The following is a 17,277-nucleotide window of genomic DNA, read 5'->3' on the forward strand; positions in this document are numbered from 1 at the left end:
GTTAATTTTTTAATAACATTTTGAAAATGTGTGTATAAAGAAACTGTTAGTGATTTAAAATCTCTAATAGGTTTCACACATTCTTTCAGTCCAATAAAGATAGAAATTAGAGAAATCTAAAACAGAAATCAGACAATTGCCTACAATCTGATAGTAAGTAGTCTTTGGTTTTGGGAAAACTTTTTAATGATATGTATATGCGTATTTTAAAATGTATGTTTTTGAAAGTTCAAATGTGTCTGCATCCAAACCCTGAACAACAATCAGAAAACTAGCCTTTCAAAGACTGTTTGTGGACTGTAACACAATCGATGCCAAAATGGCAAATAATTGTGTATGTTTTTATAAAGTGTATGGAATTACAGTCCTCTGCTTTTATCCCTTCATGTCTGTATCCTTTCATTCAGTATTATGTGTATGAGACTCCCCCAAGCTGTTACATGTGAGTGTATCAGGGTGCAGCCAAGAGGGCGGCCCCACATAAGGATTTTTAATGGGGTCCAGAACTCAAGGTGTCCAGAAAATACCAGAAAAAAATATATAGGATGTCCCCACCCCCACAAGCCTGAGCTGGGGGAAGGGACACGTGGAGCAGGGCCATTCAGAGTTGTTTTGTACAGCAACAGCTGTGCAGGTAACCTCTGGCATGGTCATTTAACATATCTATAACCTTTAACTGGTTTCATAGATATGTTCAATAGCTGTGGCCAAGGTTTGAGCAAGGGGGGTGGAAGTGACTTCCACCCAAGGTGTAAACTGAGAGGCAACTCCCTCTGGTTCCAGCACCTGAGGGAGAGCTTGGAAATTATTGGCTCCATGCCAAGGGGCCACACCTGCCCAGATTTACTATGGCTGCCCAGCAAAGCTGGAAGAACCTGGGAATGCTGGTAGGGGTAACTGATTGTAGGAGGAGTAGGAAATGTGGCTGCAGAGGAAGACTGGTGCTGGAATTTAAACTCAGGCCCAGCAGCCATACAGGTGAGAGGATCACGAGGTTTTGGCAGAGAAGAGGAAGAGAGGACCATGAGGTTTCAGCAGAGTGGGGATGCTGTGGGGGAGACACAACTGATGGTGCTGGGAGCCTGAATCACAGACTCCTACTTCTTTTCCTCAGATATGGTACCCAGGCCTGGGCAGAGGAAGATAGAAGGACTGTGTGCATCTGTGGGTATTCTAAAGGACTTTAGTATTTTAATGAAGACATTAAGTCATGGCTCTAAGTCTTTATAACTTTTAAATAAATAATTCCTTTCCTTTTCATCAATCTCTGGCATTGAGAGATGTCTCTCCGTGGCAATGGGCTAGGCGAAGATAGTAGGAGGAGGGACCCCCAGGAAGAAAGTGGGGGATTCCTTGGTAATAGTATATGGTTCATCGCCCCCACCCCATCTGTTCTGCAACATGAGGATAGTTTATTCTCTTTGCTGTATAGTATTCCAATTAATAATCATAGTAAATATTTTTGTCATATCCCAAATCATGCTACATTGATCATTTTTGTACAGCCTTTGCATGTACATACTTTCTCATTTCTGATGGGTACAAAAGTACTAGGGGGATTTTGGGGACAGATGCAACAGAAAACTGCCATTCAGTTTTTCAAAGCTGAACATCTAGTTTGAATTCCGTCAGTGGGTGAGAGCTGTAGACGTTCCACATTCAGGCAGGTACTTGGTAATAATATTGAGAATCATTCTCATGGTAGCTGATCTCAGGTGAGGCCTGGTGCAGCACGTACATACAGGAAATATGTAAGTGCTAAGTATACAACTTGTTTTAAAAAATATCCTCGTAATCAGTATCCAGACCAAGAAACAGAATATTATTATAATCGCTAAAGCCTCCTACATTCTCCCTTCTTTTTAGTTATCTTTAGTTCACACATTAGACTCAGACCTGTTCAGAGTAGCTAGAAACTTATGCAGTCTGATTTTAAACATGTTTCCGTTGTGTTACAGGGGAACAGTGTGCCAGCTGGATGCTGTTATCATTCTGCTTTCAGGGTCCACACGCATCTGTGCTTGGGCTTTGGTCTAGGTCAGTTGCACTCCTGCCACATTGCTGTTCAGGATACGACCTAGTTGAGAGGTAGAACTTGGAAGGCCACTGGTTAAAATGGACACATTATTACTGTAAGAAGCATCTCCTGTTGTTTTTCTACTGTATTGTGTCTCAGAATCCCAGAAACAATACCATCCTACAGAACAGAGCAGTGTTCTTTTCCTCCTTGGATTTCCCTAGCAATCTGGAATGTTCTCACTCAAAAGCATTTTGTAACTGCACCTACATATTGAATGACTTCTGGTTTTGTGTAACTGTGGCAATAATTTAAGATTGCCCTTGCTTCTTGTGTGGTCCTTCAAATTCATGTCCTTGTGCCTGTTTGCTAAACAAGCCACTTCCTGTAATTTGACCATCTACATGGTTGAGCATAAGCATGTGAAGTTGTCAAATATCTTGATAAATGCTATTTGGTTTATTCATTCTCCAAATAATTTCTCTGCCTGTCTTTAACATTCCCTTATTTTATCATCCACAACCACTTTATGTTCTTGCATAGGAGATACCAAAAGTGAATTGAAGGCACATACTGGGCTGTCAGTGAATTTTTTCTGGCTTAGATGTACAAGCCTTCAGTAACAATGAACATTTTTGATATCTTTCTTTCAGGTGCTATGCTAGTGCTTGTGTTAAGAAACAGAATGCACAGTCCTGAGTCTCTGAGTGCTGGAAACCCCACATTGATGGTAGTGAATAGGGAACAGAGTCATGGATTCATCAATGTCCTAGGGCACATGATGGTGTGTGGACCAATGTAGAGAGAGGTGCAGGGAAGGAGAGCCCCTGGAGGACGCCAATGAATTGTGAATTGCAGCCCAGGGATTGAGTCATGAGGCCAGTCCCCTTTGCTTTTCATACCTTAGCCATGCTGGTCTGCATTAAGCTTTTACATCCCAGAGAAAAGACATGGTTTTGTCCATCTCAAGGCCTCTCTAATAGCTGATCCATCTGCCTAGAATGCTGCTCTAACTACTGGAAGCTCTCACTTAATTCCCACTTATCTTTTTGATTGCAGGTAGTTGTGTTCATGTCAGGAAACATATTTTATCTTCCTTCCTTCTATGTGCTGAATATACTTTGGATGTTAGTGCCCAGTCCTTTTTCATTATGGCATCATTATAGTTTATTATAAATAATTTGAATGATCATTTATCAAAATTTGTCACTTCCACCAGATGATAAGATTCCTCAGTAGAAAAGCTGCAGTAGTTGCTGTGGAATAAAAAGCACAAAGAACTGCAAGAGAGACTTTGGAAACTCTCAGTAAATTATAGAAAATTAAATTAATGCACAAATAAAAGATCAATGCAATAAAAATTTGGTAAGTAGAAGTCCACAGAATTTCCACAAATAGAGAGTAGCACAAATACCTTGAAGGAATAAAAGAAAGCATGGAGTAATTAGGAAATGACACATTTTGGTGTGGGGAAACATCGTACAAATAGTTATTGGTTCATGCCAAATGAATCCAAAACTCCCATTTTTGGAACATAGTGTATGTAATGTTGGGATATATATACATATATGTGTGTATATATGTATACATATGTGTGTATATATGTACACACATATACACACATGCATGCAAATATATACTTTTTCAATGGAGCCATTTTTTGTTTCTAAGTTTTTCCACGTCCTCTTTCACATCTTTGGTCTGTAGGTCATAAGTCCCAGGGTTTAGCATGGGAATCACAAGGGTGTAGACCAATGAGCTCATTTTGTTTTGATCTATGAAGTAGGAGCAACTTGGCCTGAAATACATGAAGATCGAGTCCCCTGGGAAATTACCACAACAGTTAAGTAGGAGGTGCTGGTGGACTAAGTTTTAAACCTCCCCTCAGCATAGTTGGTCTTCATCAGTGCCGGGATATATAACAATTAGCACACAAAGTTCTGACATGGTAATCAATTAATGAAGCCAAAAATTGTGAATATCACCAACTGATTGAGTTGCGAATCTCATCAATACAGCAGAATGTGAGGTGGGCCATCCCAGAAGAAGTGGTTAATCTCATTTGACCCACAGGAACATAAGCAGCACATTAACATTGTATTTACTGAAGCATCCGTAATTCCCACCATGTGTTCCCCAGCCATGAGCAGGGTGCGCACTATGCTGGACATGGGGAATGTAAAGAGGAAGGGGTTGCCACTGGCCTTGTGCCCATCCAGGGCCATCACCACGAACTTCAGACACTGAGACTGTGCAAAGGTGCAGAAGATCAAGCATTGTAGATATTAGCCACTGAAGGGAACTGATGTCTTGGCAAAGAAACTTACCAGTGTTCTGGATCCAGTTGCTGTGTTGTAGCAGATGTCACTGAAAGAGAGGTGGCTGAGGAAAAAAATACATCAGCATGTGCACCCAGAACCAGGCCAAAAGAAAAAGAACATTGCTAGCATCTCAGAAATTATCCCCACACCCATCACAAATTGATGTCCAGTATGTTAGATCAGTTTGTGCGTCTTTGAGGTTTATAGTAGTCAAATCATGTAATTTTTTACCCATCTTTGTCTGGCTTGTTCACTCACCATTATGTCTGTAAAATTTCTCTGTGCTGTTGCTTGTGGAAGCAGTTCATTCATCGTCATTGCTGTGTAGTTTCTGAATGTACAAACTTAATATGAAGTAATTTGTCAAATCTGGACCATGGGTCAGCAAACTACAGCACGTAAAGTGTTATTGAAGCTGCGATGCACCATTTCTTTACATATTGTCGATGGTTTCTCTTATGAAACAAAGGCCAATCTCAGTGGTTGTGGAAAATTGTAGAGCCCACAAATCTTAAAAATGTGCACTACTTATCACTTTAAGGAAAAGTGTGTCAGCTCCTGATTTAATGTGTTGAGGAAAAATGAGTTGTTTTCAGTTTTATACTGTTGCAAATAATTCAATGGTGAATATTCTGTACATGTGTTTGGGTGAACATATTCATTGGTTTCCCTGGAGTATAATTCTAAGATTGTTGTGTGGGTCATAGGCATCTATATGGTTAACATCCATGAAGTGCTTCAAATGGCTTAGGCAGTCTTCCCATCATTCACTTAGTTAATCATGTAACAATCAGTGACACAGGTACTATATTCTCCCCATTTCACAGATAGTTAACTGAGGCATAGAAAAATCAAGTAACCTATTCAAAGTGCCCCTCAGTAGCTGAGTACAGAGCTGGCATATGAATCAGGGAATCTGGCTTCTTCCCCATCCAGTAATCTACCCTTGCCAATGGATAATCTATACATGATGTTGCCTGCACACACACACTGTTTTGAGGTATTTGCTATATCCTTTATTGGGTGTCAACCTTTTGGTGTCTCTGGACCACAGTGGAAGAAAAAGCATTGTCCTGGACCAAGCATTAAATACCTTGCAACACATAATCACAAAGTAATCCATAATGTTTTAAATAAATTCATAATTTTGTGTCGGGCTGCATTCACAGCCATCCTGAGCCACATGCAGCCCGCAGGCTGCAGGTTAGATACCCCTGTGACAGCTGGTTATAGTCTGTTGCAGCTTTTACTTTAAGGAGTGATTTTAAAATTTTGAAATGTTTTCTTATACGTTGGGGCTATAAATTGCAGTGGACTATGTGAAAAACGAGGGTTTGATGAAATTCTTGTGAGAGAAGTTGTGTGTGTGCTGGTAAGGCTGTTGCGGGTTGCCAGTTACAGCTTGGAATTAGGGAATTAGATGCATCTTGGAAAGTTGTGTCTCACAAGGAATCTGCCTTCAGTCCTGTGGCTTTCCTAGTGGTGTCGTTTACGTATTGGTTTGTCAAACTATGAATCAGCAGGTTCAGCCTGAGGATGCCCATGGTGTAGAAGTGAGATAAATTTATCAATATTGGGAGAAGACTCCCCTGATGGGTGGCAGCAGTAAGCAGGCGAGAGGCCCATAGAGAGAAGGTTTTTCTTCTCCCAGAGATAAAGTGGATCTTTAAGTCTGAGAAAAGGGTGAAAAAGTAGGTGATGATGATGTGATAAAACAGATCATTTCCACTGAGCTGCCCTATGTGGAGAGAAGCCACACTCATTTATTGATGTGTCTGTGCAGGTTAGCTTAACCAGGGAGGGCATCACAGAAAAAGTGATTCATAACCTTCTTTGTCACAGTATTTCAGAATAAATGCAAAGGATGTGTGAACCAGGGAACTCTTGTTGCCTCCAATGTATGACAAGACACCAGCTTTCTTAAGTAACTGTATTTCAAAATAATCAGTATGCCAAAGTGGCATTCTTTGTGCTCAGGCACCCATCCTGGTGGTGCTTCACAGCTGATGTTGGTGTTTCTTGTTTGTAACATTTTCTTTGCTATATAATTTAAAAGACTACATGCAAACAGTAACTAGGGAATTGGAGTGGCTATCTTATTCTCAGACCAAAATAAAATAAAATAAAATAAAACAACTTTAAGACAAAATTGTTACAAGAGAAAGAACAAGACCATATATAATGATAAATATATCAATCCATAAAAGAGAGATATCATTATAAACACACTGAAAAAATCGACAGATTAAAGGCAGGACAGACAGTTCTGCAATAAGAGTTAGAGATTTCAATGTCCAACTTTCAATAATGTATAGAAGAACTAGAAGTTAGACCAATAAGGAAATACGGGATCTAAACAACACTATAAACCAACTAGACCTGACATATGTGTGACCCATAGACTCTTGAATATACCTTCTTCTCAAGTGAATATGACAAATTTTTCAGGCTCAGCTACAGGTTAGGTCACTAAACAAAGTTCAATAAATTTAAAATGATTGAATCATCCAGGGTATCTTTTCCCACCACAAAGGAATGAAATTAGGAAGGAATAGCTGGAGGAAAACTTAAAACATTCACAAATATGTAGAAATTAAGCATCATAGTCTTAAACAACAAATGTGTGAAAGAAAAAACACCAAGGAAATTAGAAAATATCTTGAGACAAATGGGAATGAAAATACAACACACCAAAATTAAGGGAATGCAGAAAAAAGCCATTCCCAGAGGGAAATTTATATCTGTGAATGCCTATGCTGCAAAAGAAAATGATCTCACCTTAATACATAAGAAAAAGAAGAAAATATTAAACTAAAAAAAAGTGGAAGGAAGAAAATAACTGTGAGTAGAAAAATGAAATTGAGAATAGAAATAAATAGAACCAGTCAAATGAACCAAGGCTTGGTTCTTTGAAAAACTTGACAAACATTAGGAAAAGTAATCAAGAACAATGCAGATGACTCTAATGATTAAAGTGAGGAATGACAGGAAGGATATTATTAGCAAAGTTACAGAGATTTGCACATCTGAGTGTGCACGTTTGAAAATAATATCTGCAGAAAAATGGCACACACATGTTATGATTTTACTCACAGTGAATCAAATTTATTGTGTGCTTTGTATGATTACATAAATACCACAGGTTTATTGTAATACACTGCAGAATTTCAGTAAAACAAAGAAAAATAATGAAATGATTTACTCTGAGATTTCCATAGTTAACATTGATGATTATATTTAATTGATCATTTCTAATGTGTGTGCCTACTTGGTGCACAAGGTATGTGTGTGATACCGTGTTTTTATAAGAGATGCTCACTTTTAAAAACATTTATTTCCTTTTCCCTAGATTTCTTCTTCCATTTGTCATCTCTAGGAAAATATACTTAAAAACAATGACTTATGAACAATCTCATGACTACTCCAAGCTCTTCTTATTATATGCAAATATTTTAATAATAATAGTGGTTCTATCATATCAGTGGATTATATTATATATAATATTTAATTGGATATACACATAAATCCTGCCTAATATTCACTGGTATCATTGTATCATCATTTATTGTATGAAAGTACATTGCTAATGAAAGATGTTTTTTTCTCTAAAAACATAACTTCCCTATCGAGTCATTGCTAGGGCTAAATATACATAAAATTTTAAGTAATATTCCATTACCAGCCTGGTTTTAAAAATTTCTGTGACAAATTATGAAAATGAGTGACATAGTTTCCAATATGTGATACAGCAGGGACTCTATTACAATTGAATCTATTACAATTGAATCTATTACATAGATCCTTGTCAAAAATTCTGACTGAGAAGAAATATTTCACAATAAAATTAAACAATGCACCAAAGAATGAAATGCTCTCTGTGGACACATACATAACTACAACTGAAGACCGAAAAATCTCAATGTTTTAGCTAATTTTCAATTGGGACATCGATAAATTGAGTTTAAGATAAACAGCTGTTGACATTTTACTAAAGATCTGTAAGACATCAATTCCTGTGAATAGACTCATGTTTTAATAAATGAGTAGATTATTTACATAGCAGTTTCTTCAGTGCCTTTATGACATCCTTGTTTCTTAGACTGTATATCATGGGGTTAAATAGGGGAGTCGCAATAGTGTAGAAAAGAGAAAGCACTTTGTCGGTTCCTGCTGAGTCTTGAGTCTTGGGTCTTAAGTAGGTGATAGTGGCTGATCCAAAGAACAGTGTCACCACTATGAGATGAGATGAGCAGGTGGAGAAGGCTTTGGCCCGACTTGTGGCTGATGGCAGTTTCAGAATTGTAGAGATGATTTTGCTGTAGGAGACAAGGATCAATGGGAATGGAACTGTGCCTAACAGCATAGCAACTATGTAGACCATTGTTTCTTTTACAACGGAGATCCCACAGGCCAACTTGAGTATCGGGGGGATGTCACAGAAGAAGTGGTTGATGAGATTAGAACCACAAAAGGACAGGGAGAAAATCTGGAATGTCTGCCCTATTTGGACTGGAATGCCACCGATCCAAGACCCAGCCACCAGCTGGACACAGACCTTGTAGTTCATAACTAGAGGATAGTGCAGAGGGTGACAAATGGCCATGTAACGGTCATAGGCCATCACGGCCAGAAGGAAACACTCAGTGGCTCCCAGCATGAGGAAGAAGCACATTTGTGCAGCACAGGCAACCAAAGAGATTGTTCTTCTCTGGGTGCAGAGACTCGTGAGCATTCTGGGGAGAACAACTGACACGTAGCAGATTTCCAAGAAGGAAAAATTGCCCAGTAAAAAATACATCGGGGTCTGGAGAGCAGGGTCCAGTTTTGTGATTAGAAACACGGTGCCATTGCCTATCAATATCATGATGTAGATAATTAAGAATAACCCAAATAGAAACCACTGGAGATGGGGCGCATCAGCAAAGTCCAGGAGAACAAATTCCATCGGCTCAGTTAGATTTCCCTCTGGTGGTCTTTCTTGGTGCTTCATCTGTGGACAGAGGAAATTAACAGTGTGCCTTTATTTTTACCCTCATGGGTGAGTGCCGCTTCTTTACATTGTATCTGGACGAGAAGATTGGTTTTCACGATCACTGCAACTGTTTCCAATTAATACATTCCTCATTTTCTCTGTGTAGATAGTAGGGATTATCAGTGTAAAATTCCCTTAAATTATGTTTCAGGTCATTGTTCGTACTTCCTGAATACAGCCCAGGATAAACCCAACCATGTCCTGCTCAACACAGACACTGGAGAAACTGGGGGTGTTGAAGACAGACCCACAGCTTTGCCATATAATCTCCCTTTTCATGAATTACTCTTCTTGACAATCCAGCTCTATATTAAAAATTGTCTTCCTGTACTTGAACAATAAAAATCAAAAGTATTTAATACAAAAAGAAATTAAAAAAGAGAAAAATTGCCTTCCTTATACTTTTTCCACTGCCTATTGTAACACTTCATTTCTCTTCCATCATTTGATTACCTTGAATGTACACGTCATTACACAGTTCATATTATTAGGTAGTTGATAAAGAGAGAGAGAGGGAATTTTATTGCATATAATGGAATAAAACAAGCTATTTTTTAGTAGAATAGTGAGTGGGGAATATAAGAGGGTTCTATTGTGGACAAGCTGCCTGGGAACACAGAGACGGAGAGCAGTAAGGAGGGAAACCCTGGACACACAGCAGTGGCTTAGAATGTGTGTGTTACCTGTGTGTGCGTGTGGGTGTGGGGTATATTACCTGGGGTGTTTACCCCATATACTGGGTGCCCCTCCACCATCTCTGTTGTTCTTTAAAAACAACACTTTAGGTAACCATTTCTAAACTAACCTTTTTTAGACATAAAGATACTGACACTGACTAATGACAGATACTGTGATCATTTGCACCGAAGTTTGTTTCCCAGTGTATTGCTATTTTAATTTGGATATCTTAAGAAAATTGGTACATTTGCACAAAAGTTTTAACGGCAAGTCAGAGCCTAGGATTTTTCGTTTTAATTATCGGACTTGAGTGTGAATCCTACCTCCAAACTCTGTGAAATTAAACAATTGTTTAAAGTGCCTGATTCCAAAACTAAGTAAAGCATGAAACACTTTTTAAGTGAAATCATTATTCTTAAAAGGGAAAAAAGAATTAACATGCAATGTAATCGAACTTTTAAAAATATTTTATTTATTTATTTTTAGAGTGGAAAGGAGAGAGAAAGAGAGGGAGAGAAACTTTTATGTGTGAGAGAAATATCATTTGACTGCCTCTCACAGGCCCCCAACCAGGACCTGGTCTGTGACCCAGGCATGTGCCCTGACTGGGAATCAAACCAGTGACCTTTTGGTTCACAGGCTGGCACTCAACCCACTGAGCCACACCAGCCAGGGTGTAATCCAGTTTTTAAGTGTGAATGGTACACAGCACATTTATGAATGGCAGCATTTAATGTAAGTAATTTAATTCATTACTTCAATAAAGTGACTTCTGGTACTAAAGATATTACATGTATATATATAAAATTTGTAACTGCACAAATCCAATTTTTCGTGATAAAATCATAAATTTATAACATGAAAAATGCACGATTTGTGCATGTTTTTCTCTAGAGGAGAACAAGGTAGAAAAAATAGATTCACTTTTTTGTGCTTTAACAAGATTATCTATGTCACTGTTCTTTCTTGTAAATGCTTAAGTTCTTATTATTCAAGGAAATAAAATTCAATCTTTGATGGTTTTATTTTAAATTCCAGATTTCATTCCTTGAATAAATCCAAATAATTAAGGGAACGTTTTAATTTGTTACATATAAAAAGCTACCTAAGCTTCAGCTGTATCTGTACATTTGATATAAAATGTCAAATTAAATCTTGAAATCAATAAAACACTTAACATTTTATCTTGAAAAGTACTTAAATCTATCTTTTTTCCCCCATTAATATAAATGTTCTTTGGATTCCCTAATGGTTGGACATTTATTTCATGGATTGTTTTCCTCCAAATCTCCTAAGATAATATCAAGCTGAGCGCATAAATATTAAACTTATTTGTTATGTGTTGGCTCAAACTGAAGTTTTCTATAATATTATGTATACCTAGAAAATATTCTTCAATATTCCGGTTTTCAGTATTCTGAAGTGATTTAACATCATTATTTATCGCCCACTATACATTGTATTTAATAGAATTACAATGTGCACGATTTGCTTCACTGCAATGACACATGTCCTACTATAAGTTCGATATTAACTTTAAATTTAAAAACATGTGCTAAAGCTGAATGTCAGTATAAAGTAGTTCATATTTACCTTTTTTACTTGGGATGTTGCCAGTTTTTCTCACTGTAGAGGGTTTAAATCTTTAAATTAATGTAGGTGAAACCACTTGTTTCATGCGCCTTCAAATAGTGTGTTCTTTCTAAACAGAAGATGCTCTTTAAGTAAAATAGTCATCTCTGCCCCTGGGATCTCTTCCACCCGACACATTTAAATTTTTAATTAAAACAATACTTTGGGCACCGTCTCATTTGCTATGTGTACTTTTCCCCTGAAAGCTCTCACTTTACCCAGAATTCTCCTTCCTGAGTCTCTCCGTGGAGTAGAGTGTTCAGTGCACCTTGTTTCTTAGACACAAAGAGCACGCTGAGCAATGCCGTTTGAGGCCATCCCATATTGACACACATTCAATGTTTACCTTATTTAATATAAATGCTCTATATGGAGCCTCTGCTCCTATTAGGTGGTAATCTTGAAGTTGTTTTTCTTACGAGGATTTCTTTAAAAAAAGATTTTATTTATTTATTTATTTTAGAGAGATGGGAAGGGAGGGAGGGAGAGAGGGAGGGAAGCATCCACGTGCAAGGAATACATCAGTTGGTGGCGTCTAGCATGTCCCCAGCTGGGGACCTGGCCCGCAACCCAGGCCTGTGCCCTGACCAGGAATCAAATCAGTGACCTTCTGGTTTGCAGGCTGGCGTTCAATCCACTGAGCCACAGCAGCCAAGGCGAACTTGTTTATTTTTTAAAAAACACATTCTTTTCTAATAGGTTCCTTGATTCCTAAAGGCTGGCCCATGTACCAGTTGTAATAAGTGTTCTGAAGACAGAGCTAATGTATCTGTTTCTTCATGACCACCTGAGCAAACCGGAGATTTAGCTGTTGAATGTATTTATTAAACATAGTTCAAAATTAAAATTTTAACTCAAAGATGCCAAGCAAACAGGCTTCAATTGTGGGAAAGACATATTGTTTTCAATGCTTACATTGGTTAAGAATCTTGGGTTGGAATCAATTTCTCATGACAAAAACAGGATGCTCCTTCCTATTATTTAGTAAATGGTGACTTGTAAAGGTTTATGTTTATGAGGAAAATACATTTACGAGACAGGAAACTCCTATAGTCATGTGACACTGGCGAGTGACTAGGAGAGTTTCTGACAAAATATCAGGAGTCACTTGCCGTCAGGGAAGGCCAGGGAGGAGTGGGCAGTGGGACGCCTCAGGGTACCAAGATGTGACCCAGCACAGCACCAGAGTGAGGGGCAGGCAGGGCTGACTACTGCAGGAGCGCATCCAAGTAGCTCAGCCAACACAGAGCTCTAAGCTTCATAATTAGCACACTGTAGCATCATGCATGGCTAGAGAGATCTCCTGGTGCCACGGAGTGCAAATCCCAGAAAAAGGCTCAAATACAAATGAGAATGTATCATTAACAAAGAGAGCTTACCAAATTGGCAATTATGGACTACAAAATAAATACTATTGGCAGAATTTAGCAGCCTTAGAAGAAAAAATAATAAATAATAAACTTTTCTTAATCCCTTATACTACAGCAAGAAAAACACCCAACATACACAAGGTTAAATATTTTACAAAGTGAAATGATAAAGATAGTCTAAGAAAATTTTTTAATAATTTTGGAGTAAGAAAAATTTAACTATAACTCACAATTCAGAAAGCAGGACACAAAAAATTGAAAACGCTTCTTTGCCAAATAAATAATTCTGCATTATAAAAAGAAGCAAACCTCCAAAGTGAAGTCAAATAGAATCGATAGAATGGAATAGTGATTACAAATAATATCTTAAATAAAGTGCTCTTATTCCTAAATACTGAGGATCAGTCCCCAAAAACCAAAAAAACAAACTAAACAGTTGAAGGACCATTTCACAGAAAAGATAGGAAAGTAATCTTTTAAACATATAGACACTCAACTTTAATTATAAAGAATTAAATTTTAATTTGAACAAGGAATTAGTTAAAAAATGAGACACTTCCTGTGCGTTTTATGTAAATAAAGAGGAAGCAGGCACCATTGATCAGCATCACAACCGTGTTCACTTTTTGAATCGATTAGTGAAATTTGCAGACATGAAGTTACATATTTAGTAACATGACATTGCATCAGCCACAGATTGTAATCCAGCTAAGTATAAAAAACCACATGGGCTATCACGTTCTGACTTTATGAACCTTAGTTTTGATGTTGTCACATATCCTTTTTTCTCCCAGAGCTCTGTGATGCCTCTAAAATACAAGTTTTATAACTTATGCACATTTTCCTAGTGCTTGCACTAAGAAGACTGCTTTGCCGTGACCAGTGATCTAAACCAGAAATGGACGTCATTCCTTTAGTTTTTGGAAAATACATATGGCTTGGTTTGGAGTAAGCCCTCGCAGAGGTTTGATTCATTTCCCCCAAACAATTCGGTAGTTTCTCCGCTCTTGAATATATTTCTGTTGTTGATTATTTTTTGAGGTAAAGGGTGATTAATTTTCCTGAAGTAGTTTCAGGAAAAATAGAAGTGTGGCATTGTTACTGGTGGAAAACAAGTTCTTGCGATGTCTAAAGGAAAAGATTTTCCTGAGACCAGCACGGGAGGGTGGGGATCTGTGGTATGGATTCTGTATGAGGTCCAATTAAGGGGGTTCCCCTCCTGACTTCCTGACGTCCCATCTTCATCCATCTCACTGTGGACAAAATCCAATCTTGTCTGCAGTAGGGCCAGGATGCAGGCCACTGCTCAGAGTCTGTGCTCTGTGCTAAAGTCCAGTCCACTTCAGACAGGAAGAGTCAAGAACCATGTGCTGTCACTCACATGTGGGATGGAACAGTGAAAACCACATGTGCACAAACAAGCCAACAGGCAAACAAACGAAAACTCGGGCACAGACAGCAGTGTGCTGGTGACTAGAGGGAAGGGGGGTGGGTTAGTAGTAAATGGTAAAGGGGGTCAAATAAATGGTGAAGGAAGAAGATTTAAATTGTGTGGTGGGAATCTGGGGGTGGCCCACAGTGCAATATGCAGGTGATATAGAACTGTACACTTGAAACCTGTATAATCTCATTAATCAATGTCACCCCAATAAATTTAATTGAAAGATAAAGCAAAAGAAAATATAAGAATTCTCTGGAGAAAAGCAGGCTGTTGGCTAAAGTGCTGTCTGGGCGCACATTCCTGCATCCATGAGAGCTCCCGTTGGTCCACACCATTTACACCTGGGGCATGGTCAGTACTGATTCATTTATTTAAAAAGTGTGTTTCTGAGGAGTGTGCCAAGATCTCATTTGACTTTAATATACCTTTTACTGGTTACGGATGAGCGATTTTCATTTTCTTGGTCATTTGGCTTACCATCTTTTGTGAAATGCTCCTTCAAGTTTCCTGACAAATTTTCTCTCAAGTTTTCTGTGTTTTGAATTTAGAGCACTTCTTTATATGTGGTGTATTAAGCATTTTGCATTGAAAATTTCACTCTGAATGGCTTCTTTGGATGAAGAGTACTTCTTCATCAATTCCATTCAACATATCAATGCTTTCCACTATGGCTACTAGTCTTATTAAAGCTACTTTTCTCACAGTCGAGGCCATAAACATGTATTACCTTTGCAAAGAGTCATGCTGCATTTAGTATTTAGGTTTAAAGATTATCTGAATCTTTTTCTGAATTATGGGAAGCCAGGATCACTTTTTACACCTTTACACTCATTTAAATTAATGTAATTTATTAAAATTCCATCTTTTCTACACTGCAAACTTTAACATATTCAAATGTGTTCATGTTCTACAGTCATTCAGCAAGTGTGCTCGAAAGGCTCTCCATATACAGTATTTTTTACTAGCCGACTTCTTTTTAATGAAATAATAACAATGAATGGAAAGAGGATCTAAAATATACACTATGATATTTTAGGGAAATATTGGGACATGAATTACTAGATAAAAGATACTGTATTTTTTCTGTCAACAGTTTCAAATCAGCAGCAAAGTTTTGCTGATAGAAACTAGTCCACTAAGCATAAGATTTCTAAAATATTCATTTCTTATTGGAAATATTACCACTTGGGATATCAGAAAGTCCAGCCAAAAATGGCAAGTTCAAGAATAAGTAAGGACAATCAATTCATTGTGGAGCATAAAAGGAAAATACAAGGTAACTTCCAATCAGACAAAAGCAGAATTAAGGGAGAAAACTGAAAATGCATTCAAATCAGTGGCTGATGCATTGAACTCTAAGGTACCATTTTCTCAAGGCCATCCTGTCCCCCTTATTCCTCAGATTATTTATCCTGGGATTACACACCAGGGTGACAACGGCGTAGGAAAGGGAGAGGAATTTGTCTGTCCTGGGAGAATGTTTGGATTCGGGTCACGAATGTTTGGAGAGCGGAACAAAGCCACAACTATGTTGTGAGATGAGCAAGTAGAGAAAGTGGGGGCTCATCCTGTTGCTAATGTGACTTCAAGGTGGTGGAGAGGACTTTACTGTAGGAGCCAAGTATTAACAAAAAGGGGATCATAATAAACAGCACAAGAACCGTAAAGACCGGCATCTCCTGCAGGAAAGGGTCCCCACGGACCAGCTTGAGCACTGGGAGGATGTCACGGATGTGATTAATTTGGTTAGATCCACAAAATGGCAGAGAGCAGATATGGCACGTCTGCCTCAGCCTGACTGGAAGTCCACTCACCCAACAGCCAGCCATCATCGGCCAGGTACAGCGCTGGTGGTTCATACCCAGAGGACGTGGCAGAACGCCACGAATGGCCACACTGCCATCACCGAATGTCACTGTCAGGAAAAAGAATTCTGTGTGCCCAAGCATTAAGATAAAACATACTTCTGTTACACGAACAATGAAAAATGGATTTCTTTTGTGAGTCCAAATTTTTATGAGTATTCTACAAAGAGTGAGAAATACATAACAGATTTCCAGGAAGAAAAAATTACTGAGGAAAAGACACACTGGAGTTTGGAGAGCCTGGTCAGCTCCGGTTATGAGGACAATGATGCCTTTTCCCCCGAGCACTATTACACAAACAAGAAAAATATCACACACAAAAATATCATTCAGAGATTGGGAATACAATAAAGTCCCCCCAAATCAAATTCCAGCATTGAAGCGAAATTTGCTTCTGGTTGGTATTTTTTGGTGTTCCATCTGTAAAAATAGTGACATTAATCATTTATTCTTCTGATTTGTTTTTATTGCCTAGAGGAGATTGAGGAATTAATATATAAAGTCATTATTTCCATTCAAATGGCAGCATTTTATATCATAATGTTTAAGAGAAAAACTGAATACAATGGTGAACATATGCTAAATCTAAAGATAGCAACACAATGAAATAGATAGTAAGTTTGCATTTTAATGCAATTGAAGGGTTCTAGAAAGAGCATTTTTAGCTCTTGTTTGTGGACAGAGCAAAGTGAGTCTTTTTGCCCCACGCATCACAAACAGAGTCCTTCAGCAGAAACATTTGTGTCCCTCACAGTTCCCAGCGGGGTGCTCACCATGGAATTCTGCATCGCCCTCCCAGCAACACGACACTTCCGTGTGCCCTTTGGCAAGCAGACCGCGTGCATTCCTGAGCTCTAACACTGCTCTGGCTCGTCCCGGTGCTGCAGGAACTTTCCCCAGAAGTTTATTCTTGTCTAACTG

At 38.4% G+C, this 17,277-nt stretch overlaps 1 protein-coding gene across 3 annotated transcripts; it reads right to left on the minus strand.

Annotated features, from left to right (window-relative positions):
- Positions 1–7,444: 7,444 nt before the first annotated feature.
- On the minus strand, positions 7,445–17,277 carry LOC112299240 (olfactory receptor 10AG1). 3 transcript variants are annotated; one of them, XM_053924847.2, is made up of 2 exons: positions 17,130–17,277; positions 7,445–9,328 (listed from the first exon to the last, which is right to left on the minus strand). In XM_053924847.2, exons 1-2 carry the CDS (start codon positions 17,199–17,201, stop codon positions 8,387–8,389), a joined length of 1,014 nt encoding a protein of 337 aa, XP_053780822.1. In that variant the 5' UTR covers positions 17,202–17,277; the 3' UTR covers positions 7,445–8,386. The 3 variants fall into 3 exon arrangements, with proteins under 3 accessions (XP_053780822.1, XP_053780824.1, XP_053780823.1); XM_053924849.2 differs by lacking the exon at positions 17,130–17,277 and adding an exon at positions 11,642–11,731; XM_053924848.2 differs by lacking the exon at positions 17,130–17,277 and adding an exon at positions 11,642–11,707 and having other exon boundaries at positions 7,445–9,468.

The sequence above is a fragment of the Desmodus rotundus genome, chromosome 5 (assembly GCF_022682495.2).
Source record: "Desmodus rotundus isolate HL8 chromosome 5, HLdesRot8A.1, whole genome shotgun sequence".
In the NCBI taxonomy this organism is placed as follows: Eukaryota; Metazoa; Chordata; class Mammalia; order Chiroptera; family Phyllostomidae; genus Desmodus; species Desmodus rotundus.

Coding starts and splice junctions, on each gene's coding strand:
- LOC112299240 (XM_053924847.2), bottom strand. CDS start 17,201: ATGCACGCGGTCTGCTTGCCAAAGGGCACACGGAAGTGTCGTGTTGCT. Junction 9,329..17,129: donor GGGCGATGCAGAATTCCATG/GTGAGCACCCCG, acceptor CTCTGTCCACAG/ATGAAGCACCAAGAAAGACC.